Source organism: Sebastes umbrosus, chromosome 21 (genome assembly GCF_015220745.1).
Source record: "Sebastes umbrosus isolate fSebUmb1 chromosome 21, fSebUmb1.pri, whole genome shotgun sequence".
NCBI classification, from domain to species: domain Eukaryota; kingdom Metazoa; phylum Chordata; class Actinopteri; order Perciformes; family Sebastidae; genus Sebastes; species Sebastes umbrosus.
Genome location: NC_051289.1, coordinates 3,053,627 through 3,067,901, shown reverse-complemented (window position 1 = coordinate 3,067,901; position 14,275 = coordinate 3,053,627). Strand labels below are relative to the sequence as shown.

General features: G+C 41.4%; 1 protein-coding gene across 5 annotated transcripts in view; it reads left to right on the top strand.

The window, feature by feature from the left end:
• LOC119480638 (cadherin-6-like) overlaps positions 1 to 14,275 on the top strand; it is a 205,916-nt gene extending 191,641 nt beyond the window's left edge. For all 5 annotated transcript variants that reach the window (XM_037757120.1, XM_037757119.1, XM_037757117.1 and 2 more), the window contains 6 exons: positions 1,195 to 1,448; positions 5,398 to 5,534; positions 7,327 to 7,448; positions 8,686 to 8,803; positions 9,065 to 9,316; positions 11,596 to 14,275. In XM_037757120.1, the coding sequence (XP_037613048.1) occupies positions 1,195 to 1,448; positions 5,398 to 5,534; positions 7,327 to 7,448; positions 8,686 to 8,803; positions 9,065 to 9,316; positions 11,596 to 12,101 (1,389 nt within the window). In that variant the 3' untranslated portion in view covers positions 12,102 to 14,275. The remainder of the gene's footprint in view (positions 1 to 1,194; positions 1,449 to 5,397; positions 5,535 to 7,326; positions 7,449 to 8,685; positions 8,804 to 9,064; positions 9,317 to 11,595) is intronic.

The following is a 14,275-nucleotide window of genomic DNA, read 5'->3' as shown; positions in this document are numbered from 1 at the left end:
TACTTGCAAAAGCAACAACCACTAAATGAAGCCTCTATTAGTAATTACACATAATGCATCATCATCATCATCTAAATTTTAGGTGTTTAGTTCACATCATTTAAATGTAGATGTAGTGGTCTGTGTCCTTCAGCAGAATACCAGCCATGATCTTATTTTATTTTGTACATTCTGGTTCTTTTTAATCTTTCATCTTTATTAATGAATTCAGATTTTGAAATATGTACAACCTTGATACTTCCTTACAAACTTAAAGTGGTATTTTTTTTTTTTTTTCTGCTTTACAATTTGTACTTTCCATCATGCAGTCAAATGAAACGGTCTCACCATCCAGTGGAACTGCAATATTTTCTCTTTTTTTGCTTCTATATTATTTTGATATACTGATCTCTTCACTTAACAAAAAATAAACAAATAATAAAACCAAAAAGAACAGATGTCACCCAGCAGACATCGAGAGATGACTTTGATTGTTTCATATCGTGTGGCAGGGACCAGGGAATCAAGTTGAAACACACAAACTTCTAAGAAGTTGGCAACATCTTTGTTTCTGAAGAAACCAAACCAAAGAACAAAAGAAAATATACACTAAATAGCATTAATACTCAATAACTGCAATAATAAGACTCAATAAAAACAGGAATTATAGTAAAACAGTTACCTTAGACATCCATTATTTGTCTAATCTATTTACTGTCTAGTTAAAACACTCTTTTTACTCACGCGTAATACCACTTTGTGCATTAACCCGCCCATGTTGTTGCCCCGTTAGTTTCCCATCAAAATGCCACATCAGTCATGTTATTCAGGACGTGGCAGCCGTTAATGAAAGGCTTTACATGTCCAAAGGAGCACAGGTCTGATGTATGCAGCTGCCCATGTGTGTCCATCAACGGTCTTGTTAGTGTCCTTGAACAAGACGCTGAGCCCCTTCACAAGCGCTCATTAGACGATGCTCGGGAAGAGATTGCCAGTTTAATGAATAAAATCCCAATCTGACCTGAAATTAAATGTGGCAGGATGCTCTGAATGGATATTAGTTTTCACAGAGTCAACAGCTGAACGTGTTGCTGCATGCAAATGAGTTGTTTCAAAGTAAACATTAAGGGGCAAACAAAAGAAACAAAGAAACTTGTAAAAGTCACAGTATGTCAAACGTGTTCACTCACACGTCTTCTTCTGTTTTTTTTGCAGCCGCTGGACTTTGAGAGGAAGCGTCAGTACAGCCTCCGCATCCAGGTGGAGAATTCCCACATCAACCCTCGCTTCTTCTCCGTGGGCCCCTTCAGGGACGAGGCCACCATCAAGATCGTCGTGGAGGACGTGGACGAGCCGCCGGTGTTCGAGCGCGCCAGCTACGTCATGGAGGTGAAAGAGGACGCAGCCAGGAGCACCGCCATCGGCTCCGTCAGCGCGTCTGATCCCGACGACAAAAACAGTCTTGTCAGGTACTGAACCATGTCGCATCTTAAGGGAACATATGAGTGTTTTGAATGTTTTTGATCGGACTAAAACATATTTTATGGCCTATCCCACAATATGGTTCAGGGACAAGTGGTCACCCTTATACATATTCAAATTGGAGCAATTTTTAGTCCAATAATTGTGACATTTTTGATGATTTCTTTTCGCCATTTAATGCATTCAAGTGGTCTTGGACTATTTATGTAAAGCACTTAATACGTTCTATATTCAAACAATACAGGAGCTCCCATTAAGTGCTCCCATTGTCCTTAAGATTCTCTTCACCATAACAAAAACACTGAGCTTTTGAAGCATTAAAATACCTAATGACGCCTTAGCAGAGAGACACATTCTTCTGTTAGACATACCAAATGCTGCTAACTACTGAAATGTGACAAAAGTTCACTTATACGACTTCAGTTCACGGAGATGCAAAATGATGCAAGTATTCTATTAAACGGGAGTAATGGCAGCGGGGTGTGAGGCTGCGCCTTCCACTCTGTCTCAAAGACGTTTTCATTTTTATGATGCACTAAGGGAGTTGGCTCTCAAGGTTGAAGTTCCACCACTTTATTGCAGGTGTCAAATATGATATCATTCTCTTTTATCGCCCATCATCAAGGAGGTAGCTACCCCGTGGCATTTAAAGCCGCGCTGTGGTGGAGGAGGAGGAGGAGGAGGGCCTGGGAAGCCTGGGGGCTGCCTGGCATGAAGAAGTCACTGAGATGGTTATCTTTATTAGCTCGCCACAACACACGCAGACACGAGCACGTTGATGTAAAGACAAAATCCCTCAGTAAGCAAGGATGTCTGTGTGCATGAATGTTCGTATGTGCAGTATATATAGACACATCTACAGACGCTAATACTCCTTATCAGATGTTAACCAGTCAGTGTCATTCCAAGCCGGTGTGATGAAACTTATTATTGATATTCAAGCACCTAGAACATGAACAATATTCAAGGTTCTGAATAAAGGAACAAGTTCTGAATAGTATATATAAGTGGATAACCCAGAGTTTCAAAAAGCTGCCAACTCTCAGAAACATTTTATTAGCCCTGGTTTCAATGAAGCATTTAAGTGCTGCAATATTCTAAATTATGTTTCCTGTTTTCAGCTTTTCCAAGGGCAAACGTTTTTGGAAAAATATTGAAAACTTTGAAATAGTTTTGTGTGAAAATTTAACAATTTCCAGATTGAATATATTCATTCAAAGTCTCTTCTATCCTCAGGTTTGAAACCTGCATACCGTGTTCGAACACAAATATGAACTGTAAGCGTGGTTTTTAGGAATTTGAAAAAAAGATTTGTGTAGCAGATTTTGTGTTAAAACTGGGCTGAATGTCAGGTTCAGGTTCATTCTTGACCTCAAGGTCCATTTAGTAGCTAGTCTGAGGTTTTTCACTTTGTTTCCACAGCAGTCAATGTTAGCCAGTGTGGACAAGAAGTCCTTAAAGTGCATAAAGTGCTCTAAAAATGTTTTACTTCTTCAATTCTATGACTACTGGCAAACTGTCTGTTGATGAAGATCATGTGATGTGATCACAAGCTCCAAAATAACTACTAAATGGACCTTGAGGTTAGATCGTCTGGGTTCTGTATCACCACTTTTCAACATTTCATAGTGTTGCCAGGACTTGCTTTACATCGCAATATAGTCATTTAACATCTGAAAACTGATCCAAATACAGCTCAGGTCAAGCTAGACATCTTTTGACCTGCAAATCCCCAAATCAATACTTATGCTGGATTCCCACTGACTCTCGCTCTTGAAGAATATCTTCTGAAAATACCGTGGCCGAGCCAGCCGGGCCATGTAGCTTCTGTAGGAAGGAAAGAGGATATATGTCCCAACTCGCTGATCACTAACATTTCTGTAACCCTCCCATGTCCTTCTGCCTGGCCTCCCATCCAGCCAGCTGCCTGCCTGCTGAGAGCAGCACTTTGGGTGCCCGGTCAGGACGAGGCGCGCTGTTATCTCGCTGTCATTAATCAGGGGAAGGGTTAGGCCCAGCCAGCTGAATTATTGGGAATATTAGAAAAGCAATTAGTAAAGCCCACGGCCGACGCAGATTTAACGAGGTTAGAGTTACTGTCGGGCAGGCGAGGTTGGTAGGAGAGGCAGGCAGAGACGAGGAGGGAGTGTTTAGATAAAGACACTAAAATGGTTGAAGCAGTGGGGAGGGGTTGGTGAGGGGTGGGGGGGGAGTATACGCGGAGAGGGGAGAGTGGTGCGGCGGTGCATTGAGAGCCCGAGTTCATAGTCTCCCCTCGGGGGTCTCCTTCCTCTTACGCTGGCCCTCCTGATGCCTGCTACTCCATTAATCACACTGATGTATCACAGTAGTCTGGGAAGCAGAGAAAAACAACACGACTGGATAACCTGTTGGCTCGTGTGTGTATGTGTGTGTGTGTGTGTGTGGGACTGCAAACACTTACATAAATCTGTCATCACCAAAGGACAGGACTATTCAACACTGTTAGCCCCGTAGAAGACCGTAGACCATATATGTTAAAGGGTCATGTATACAGTTTTACTTACCTCTAGTTGTCATGCAGATAGTTTAGGTTTTATGTGTGTTCATGACATTGGTAGTTAGGCATTTAAATACTGTGTGAAATCAAACAAGAAATGCATGAACTGGTGGGAGAAAGTAAGAGCACACACATGCACGAGCACCGCCGCATCGTAACTACTTCACAGACACAGAGCGGAGAGAGGACCTCAACTCAACAACGCTACCTCATGACAAGTAACCGCGGCAGTGCTACTGCAGGGCTGAGTATTCTCTTCCATTCTCGAGGAAACGTGTGGCGGCGACGCGCTTTGAGTTCAGGCTGGTGCACGCCAAGGGTAGCAAACGAGCAGGGAGGCATCTGATTGGTTCTTTCCAAGCGGACCGCGAGGCAGTGATTGGTAGACGTTTTTACAGGATTACAGCAGCTACAGATGACGGCTCTTCTCCGGTCCTTTTTCAGAGTTCATCAGTAATGGATCGCTGTCAGGGTGTAAAGACCATTTCAACTAATATAACAAACAGTGTATACTGGAGAACATCGTCAACCCTGCCTTTAACCGTTAACCGACAAGATTAGTGCCTCGCATGCAGCGGTGCACCAGCTGCAGTGTATGTGCATAACAGCTTATAGCTGAAACGCGTTTGTTTTTTTTGCCCAGAATAAGCTAAGAAAGAGCCTTTATCTGTGAGTGCTGGTGATTTATGTCTTTATGTTGACTTTATACTTTTCTATTTGGTATTTGTGTGAAACTTTTATGCTGAACCCACTTGGAAATAACATTCAAAATGAAAAGAAACATTCTGTACACTATTGTCTTTGTGTGGCGGCAGATGTTTCAGAGGCGGATATATCCAAAGTTGTGCACCACAAACCTGAAACTCTCTGCGTGGTTAGATGACACAGAGTACTGTATGTTTTTTTTGTGATTTGTGTAAAGTGACCCTTTAAACATTAGTCTGAAAATGTTTAGAAGCGGTTTATTACCTTCTGTCTGTTTGGCTCATTTGTGCAGGTGAAAACCAATTTTGTTCTTTTCAGCAAAGTTGGCCTTTCTTTGGAGGGCAGAACGCCGCTCGGATTGATGCTAAAATTAATCTTTTTTTTCTTAATGTGTCGTGCGAATAGCAAAGAAAGAAATAATGGCAGAGTGTAGACAAGTCCATCATGCTTAGTCTGACTTGTTTTGAGTACCTCCCGCCTGCTGAAACCCCATCTAACCACACAAGAATGTCAATTTAACTGAGACTCACCAGTAAATGTGACCATTTTCACTCCGGTGCACACCTGAGAAACTCTGTAAATGTGACAGTACCCTGTATCCCTCACCCAGGGAACACGACACATTTCCACACAGCCTGAGTGCACATGTTTAGAAGCTGATCTGTGTGTGTGTGTGTGTGTGTGTTGTGCAGGTACTCTATTGATCGGCGCACGGACATGGACAGAATGTTCAACGTCCATGCAGGCAACGGGTCGGTGTTCATCCTCAGGGAGCTGGACAGAGAAGACAACGCCTGGCACAACATCTCCGTCATCGCCACAGAGTTCAGTAAGTGCAGCGGGACGGGAAGCAGACGTTTCTGCTCGCCCACTTCCTGTTATTCTGTCGGTCCAAATTGGATTTTTTGGAGATTTTATAACCTCTGATTGTTGTGTTGAAGTGAAAAAAGGGTATTTTGTGGAGTACTAGAACAGTCAGTGCCAGCTCACCCAGTATTGGCTGCTAGCCGCTGTTTGTTTCCCAGCCCGAGTAGCACTCGAATACAATAAACTCAAAACAGTTATTTGAAACAGGCTGATATTAGACAGGCTTTTAATCCCTGTGTGTCCTGTTATTGTAATATTACAAACTCATCTTCTCCCGTTGTAATTTAATGTAAACTCAACACTTCCTTCATGTCTACTTGTTGTCTTGATAAATTCAGTATAATGTCCACAGCTTTATTTCCATTAGTGCAACAACAACGTCTTGTTGTACTCACCACTTTTAAAAGAACTACTGATCTCATTCACTAATTAATTGCCTTGCCTTGGTGTGTTTCCTGTGACACTCTCAACACATCCTGCGCAGGAACATGTTTAACATGTTGCCGACTTGGCGACTTTCTCGCTAGATTTAGGGACTTGTTGGAGCTGCTAGCTACTTTCATTGGAAAAGAGTTGGCAACACTGGGCTTGGTTTTTCATTCGGATGATTTTAAAAATCTAGTGTGCTCTTTACCCAAGCTTTAACACCGATCAAAAGAATGGCAAAATAGAATGGACATACTGTTTTATTTTGGTAATTCATTTCAATATACAATCACCGGCCACTTTATTAGGTACACCCTGCTAGTACCGGGTGGTGGTCTTCTGCTGCTGTAGCCCATCTGCTTCGAAGTTCGACGTGTTGTGCGTTCAGAGATGGTATTCTGCATGCCTTGGTTGTAACGAGTGGTTATTTGAGTTACTGTTGCCTTTCTATCATCTTGAACCACTCTGCCCATTCTCCTCTGACCTCTGACATCAACAAGGCATTTCCGTCCACACAACTGCCGCCCACTGGATATGTTCTCTTGTTCGGACCATTCTCTGTAAACCCTAGAGATGGTTGTGCGTGAAAATTCCAGTAGATCAGCAGTTTTTGAAATACTCAGACCAGCCCGTCTGGCACCAACAACCATGCCACGTTCAAAGTCACTTAAATCCCCTTTCTTCCCCATTCTGATGATCGGTTTGAACTTCAGCAAGTCGTCTTCACCACGTCTAGATGCCTAAATGCATTGAGTTGCTGCCATGTGATCGGCTGATTAGCTATTTGTGTTAACAAGCAATTGAACAGGTGTGCCTAATAAAGTGGCCGGTGAGTTTACATGTCACAGTTGTAAGAAAAGGTTGCGTAACCATGCAAAATAAATATGCAGATAAACTCAGAGCAGAAGATTGCTGGGTATGAGACGTCTCTGTTGATGAATGATGAAATTTGTGCACTCTGGAAATACACTATATTATGTTGAATTTTTCATTTTATTTTTTCTCATATAGCGACTGGCCTTCTATTATATCTATTCAACATTTGAATATTGGCTTTTATTTGAGCATTTACAGTAGTCCTTATTTGCTTCAGTGAATCTCCAAAATCCAATTAGAGTGTTCATACTTGCAGGAAAATAGTCATTTACATGTCACATAAAATTTATATAATATATAAATATCCCTATTACACTGTTGTCCAACATTATTTGTATTCCCTGTGTACATGGAAACAGGCAAAAGCTACACATGTACTCTGGGAGAGTTTCGTTTGGTAAAGAAATAATTAGCTGCGTAAATTCACTGTTCCCACCTTTTGTGTTTCCTAGACAACCCGCGCCAGATCAGCCGCGTGCCCGTTTACGTCAGAGTGCTGGACGTCAACGACAACGCTCCGACATTTGCCACCAATTACGAGACGTTTGTGTGCGAGAACGCTAAGGCTAATCAGGTTGGTATGACCAAACACAAAGCAGTAGTCATGGTTTCATCTCAACTTCCCCATTAGGATTATGTGTCCGCTTCCAGTTCAGCATGTAATTAGCAGACCTCAGAGAGCATTTGTAAATCTGTCACGTGTGTTGTGAACTAGAAGAAGTGCTACAGGTAGATGGTTGGGAAAACAAATACATCTGGGGACCTCGAGCTCATCCCTCAGGTTGATGAATAGTTTTCAGAACAGATTCAAGAAGTCAAGAACACATTTACAGTTGTGAAAAGGAAACAGCTGCATTATAAACTATTTACACATCACAATCATACAGCTGTCTTTTGAGCTGTACTGCTGCCAATTCTCCTAAGTTGGAAAACCCAACGCATCACACATAAACTTTGACACTTGAGTTTCAGTACCACATATTTTTATGTTCACACTCCGGTCTGAACCAAATGTTGTCTAGAGTTGATCTGGGCTCACAGGAAGTGTGATGACCCGAGCCCTGACTTGTCAGACTTGCACTATGTGGTGTGATATTCAAACCAAGAACAAAAGAGTCTACACAGAATATTATCTTTTAGCTGCAGTGGTTGATTTACTTAAGTAAAAGTAGCAATACAAAAATGAAGAAACACTCTGCTGCATTTAAGATTTTACAAAAGTTTTAGCATCAAAATATATTTAAAGTATCAAAATGATTGGATTAGAACTAGTGATGCATTGATCTGCAAGCATCACCTTAAAGTGGAAACTTAAATAGCTTCCATTTTAAGCCATAATGTATAAATTAATTATGTGTTTTATTAATTATCTGAATCTGCAAAGTAACTACAGCTGTCAGATAAATGTAGTGGAGTAATATACGTACTGAAGTACTGTACTTGAGCATTTTAAATGTTTACCGTCAGGGAATCTCTGAGGTTTATTACTTGTTAGCGTGCCATTAACGGTTTGTCTTTATGAATTCCCCAAAGACCAATCTACCCCTTTAACCAGAATTAACAGATGATGTCAACATGCAAATACAAGCCACTAACAAGCTTGTACTGTTGGTATCTTTGTTAATTAGGTGGTTTACAGCCAATATGACAACATACTGTATACTGTGAGACAACAGAAATACTTAATGTGTATAATGAGGTAGCTATTCCTTTAATATTGCATTGTATGAAGCCACGGTGGGCGATATTGCAAATGAAGGATATACAGCCCATTCTTTTATTTACAAGTTTGTGTGTTGTTCACTTTTCAGAGGATACAAACCGTGAGCGCCACAGATCCTGACACGCCACTCGGAGGCCACCGGTTCTTCTTCAGTCTCGCACAGGAGGCTGCTGGGAAAGCCAACTTCTCAGTCCGTGATAACAAAGGTAATACACTCTCAGCTGAGTCTTGCGGTCATCACATTAACTTCAATCTTCTGTATAATGTTCCCATAAGGCACTTACACCTGTTGTTAAACTCAACCACATCTACTGCTGCACTGCACATGATGTGATTTATAGTTTTTTCATCTCGCAGCACTAAAAGGCGCATTCACAGAGCAAATGAAATTTTCCCTCAGTGTTTATTGAAATATTCATTCAGGTTATTGATTGCTGCATAGTAACCGGACATCCTGTTGTTTTCAGACAACACGGCCTGGATCCTAACACGGAGGAACAGCTACAACAGTCTGCAGATGAGCATCTACCACGTGCCCGTGGTCATCTCTGATGGAGAGTACCCTATGCAAAGCAGCACCAGCACCCTGACCATCAGAGTGTGCACCTGCGACCGCGAGGGCAACATGAAGCTGTGCAACGCCGAGGCACTCACAGCGAGGGCGGGACTCAGCACGGGAGCCCTGGTGGCCATTTTGCTTTGTGTCATCATTCTGCTCAGTGAGTACAGACTGCATGAGAAGCAGCCACCTGCAGCTCACTGTTGCAAACATTTGATTTTCAGTTCAAGCCTTATTTTTATTTGAGCATTTCTTAGAGCTACACTTGAGAGCTTCCTTCTATAGCAAAGCACCTTTCGCTATACTATGACCTTTTTGACATGGCAAACTATATTATGACATATTTATATTTTTTATTTTTCTATTTTACAAACTGTACTATGACATTATGACATTTTTTACAACATACTATACAATGACTTTTTTTTTACTTTTTTCTACATACTATACTAGAACTTTTTTTTCCGACATACTATGACTTTTTTATCGTATTCCTATACTGACTTTTTTTTTTCGACACTATACTATGGATTTTTTAAATCTTTTTCGACATGCTATAATCTGACTTTTTTTCGACATGCTAAATTATGACTTTTTTTTCAACGCTATAATGTGACTTTTCTCCGACATACTATATTATGCTTTTTTTTCGACACTATTCTATGACTTTTTTTATATTAAACACACTATACTCTGACTTTTTATTTTTACTTTTTCAGCATACTATATGACTTTTTTCGACATACTATACTGTGACTTTTTTTTATTTTCGACATGCTATACTATGACTTTTTTCGACTTTTTCCCACATACTATACTCTGACTTTTTTTCGACATACTATGACTTTTTTTTTTACGTACTATACTATGACTTTTTATTTTCGACATGCTATACTATAGCTTTTTATTTTTTTCAACATGCTATAATATGACTTTTTTTTATGTTCAACATTCTATACTATGGCTTTTTTATTTTTTTCGACATTCCATAATATGACTTTTACTTTTTCTACATACTATGAATTATTTTCAACATACTATACTATGAATTTTACTTATTTTCGACATGCTGTACTATCGCTTTTTTATTTTTTTCGACATGCTAAAATTACGTTTATTTTCAACATACTATACTATGACTTTTTTTTCAATTTTCAAAAGTCATAGTATAGTATGTCGAAAATTAAAAAGTCATATTATAGCATGTCGAAAAAAATAAAAGTCTAGCCTATAGTATTGTTGAAAAAATGTCGAAAGAAAATCTTTGTATAGTATGTAAAAAAAAAATCAAAAAGCAATAGTATCCGAAAATAAAGTAGACATAGTATAGTATGTTGTAAAAAAAGTCACACTATAGTATGTCGAAAATAAAAAGTCATATTATAGAATGTCGAAAAAAGTAAAAAAAAGTCAGTAAGTTGAAAAAAGTCATAGTTTACAAAGAAACACGGCGAAAAGCGGCCAACTGACTGATCACCTGACGAGCTTGTAGCCCTCTCTCTCTGTCTCCCCCCCCTCTCCTCCTATCTCATCTGCCCGACCAAATTCCGATCTTCCTCTCGCCTCCTCTGCTCCCCCCCTACCCCACACCTCACCACCTTCATCGCTCACTCTCTCTCCTCCCCTCTCCCCCCCTCCCTTTCTCCCCCACACCGGTCCTCCCTGCTGTCCATGAGCCGCCCAGCTGAAGCCGGGCAGCGGCAGCCGGGCAGCGGCAGCCTCAGCCTCCCTCCCCATCCAGGACTCTCTGTGGATCAGACAGCTTCCTTCCTTATTTCGACATACTATGTCTTCAAAAAGTCATAGTATGTCGAAATAAGTCATTGTATAGTTTATCATAAAAATTTTGAAAATCATCATTGTATAAAGTCAGTATAGTCGACGCAGTTTGATGCAGTAGCCGAGTAGTGTATTAAACGTAGGCTATTGAAAGTGAAAGTATCGGAGATGGACTTCAGATGCATGCATTTCATGTTACGTTCAGGGCAGCACTAAATGTTTCTGAGGGCATTGGCCCATGGGCTGTACTTTAACTGTTCCACTAAAGGTTACGCTGTTATGATCACAGAGTTAAAGTGATAAATGTTTAATGTACTTCTTGGAGATGTCACCACAACAATGTATGTTGCTAACAACATCATAATGGTACATAAAGTTGTGCTTCTACCACGCAATGTACTTGTTCTCAAACTGCATTCTTTTGTGATCTCAAGCAGCAGTGGCCCTGAGGAGGGAAAATACATAATGCATCCTTGTGGTAGCTGAGCCTGTTTCTACAAAGTCAGACAAAGTCCCTGAACATCAGTGAACACTCATGCAACATCAAAAATTCCCCCTGGACAGTTGCTGGCCTTCAGAACAAGGAGAGGGAGCAAAGAAACAACAGCAAAAGTCACCAAAGTCTGTTACTTGTTCTCTTTGTTGTTGTTCTCCCTGTAGTGATCGTGGTGCTGTTTGCTGCCCTGAGGAGACAGAGGAAGAAGGAGCCTCTGATCATCTCCAAAGAGGATGTCAGAGACAACGTCGTCAGCTACAATGACGAAGGGGGCGGAGAGGAGGACACTCAGGCCTTTGATATCGGCACGCTGCGCAACCCAGAGGCCATCGAGGAGAGCAAGCAGCGGAGGGACATCGTCCCCGAGACCTTTTACCCTCCGGTTCGACGGCCCGTGTTACCCCCGATCCGGGACAATAACGGGGACGTGAGAGACTTCATCAACCAGAGGCTCCAGGACAACGACAGCGACCCGACGGCGCCGCCTTACGACTCCCTGGCCACCTACGCCTACGAGGGAAACGGCTCCGTAGCCGAGTCCCTCAGCTCACTCGAGTCGGTGACCACCGAGGGCGACCAGGACTACAACTACCTGAGCGAGTGGGGACCCCGGTTTAAGAAACTGGCGGACATGTACGGCGGCGACGACGACAGCGACAGGGATTCCTAACGAGAGCCTGGCACACAGACGAGGAGAGAAAAAGTGAAATGAAAACACGTTTAAAACTTTCGGGCAATTCCGGTGCAATGTGTGGCGAGAAAAATTTGGAGAAAGGACCGAGAAACAAGCACCGTGTTGTCCACGTGCTCTTTCACCGCCACCGCTCACCATTCAGTTGTCCTTCCGGTGACCAGACGTAGGCTTTGTGTGTCCAGTCAGTGTTAGTTGCGTTTTTTGCCGGGGTGCAGTGAAGAGACTTTGTGTCAAGACTTTTTTTGTGTGTATATGGGGTTGTACATGAGGCCCGAATATATCTATACCCACATTTTTTTTTGTTTGTTTTTCCAAAGCTGCGTGTGATGGACATGCTCAACAAGCAGCTTTGTAAACCAACAGATATGCCTATGTATTTTTCAGTGTTTCTGGGACAACAACATGCTGCATATTGTGAGTTCTATCTTAGCTTGTGTACGTACGGTAATATGATACAATACGCTGTACAGTGGTTTTTGTTTTTCTAGGGATTTCTATTGTCCAAATGATCCCCTCTTTCAGCGGTGGCTGCCTCACATTAGTCATCCACGGCTGTGCTTGAGCCACAAGTGCTAGAAAACTCTGGCATTGTCATCTCTGATGAGGAAAATCTCAATACAGATTGGATGGAAATTGTGTGTTAGTTGTGGCTAATGTTCTTTAAAGCTTACACGAAGCTGTGGTGAAGAAATGTGGACATTTACAGCCACAAACATCCAACAACACACCAGTTAGTCATTATTTGCAGTATCTGATTTTCATCTCTCACACAGCTTTTGAGCGTTTCGCTGTGAGGTGAGCCAAATACCAAATATTTCCTTATTGAGCTGAATGTCTTCAGAACCATTTTTTCTCTGTGCAGCCAACTCTCCGGCTGAAAAATGAACTACACACACAAAAAAAAGTGTTATTTTCTATTTTACATTGATACAAATTCACCAATCTAACGCGCGCCAGGCTCAGTTGAGAGGAAAATACTGGTCTTGTTGGACTTTTTTCGCTCATCATCTCGACCACAAGAAATGTGTGAAATGATTCACTCTGTACCGCACGGTGGTGGAAGTCAAAGTCACATTAACTGCCAGCGCTGAAATGATGCCGCCGAGCTTGAAACTACGGCATCAAATTAGATTAGATGAAACGTCTTGTGGACAGTTAGTATTAAAATTCATCATGCAATTTTATTTTCTTCCCCTTTTTCTGTTCAGGTGATTTAAGAAAAACAGGAAAAGTAGCGTTCTAATCTATGTACCAAGCGGGAAAAATGATACATTCGTGTTTAAACTTGGGCCAAGTCCATCTGTAAAGGTTTTATACTTAATGTGACAAAACATCTATGAATTAAAAGTTGCCTTAATTCAATTTATTTTTATATAGCGTCAAATCATAACAGAAGTTATCTCAAGACGCTTGTCATATAGAGCAGGTCTAGACTGAACTCTATCATTTAAAGACCCAACAGAGAGAAAGCACTACAGTGTCAAGAAAGAAACTCCCCTTTAACGGGTAGAAACCTTTCAGCAGAACGAGGCGGTGGGTGGGCGACCATCTGCCGCAAAATTATAAAAACAAATCTACGCAAATAGAAATGGCCTCAAGTCTCGATTTTTTTTATTTTTTATTTGGGGGTCAGATTCTTCTCACAGGGTAAACAATAAGTCTAAATGTACCACATGACCTACAGCATTAAACAAGAAATATAGGAGTTTTCTTCATGTCCTGAGAGGCGCTCTGCCCTGCAACAGTCGAATGTATAATAATATAACATAACAGTTTTAGGAAATGTGCCAAAAAGCAAAGAACACCAGTATTTTCCTTTAAACTTCCTCCTCTTTCTGTGCTCCGTACTCTCCCGTCATTACCTGAACTTATGTAGTGTGGAACAGGAAGGCAGTGCGAGTGCTCACCGTGCTGATTTCCTGAGGGACGAGCAGCCTTTTCCATAAAAGGCGTCTTATCAAGGGGCACCTGACCTTTGAGTGGTTTGGAATAAGGCTCTTAAACCCAGAGGTGTGTCCTCGGCTCCCAGAGAAGGTCAAAGCATTATCCTGCACCAAGAACACATTTCGTTTTTACTTTGATTTAGAAAACAAAAAAAAAACAATATTATCAAATTACTTTTAAGACCTTCAAACTATGAGTGAAATAAA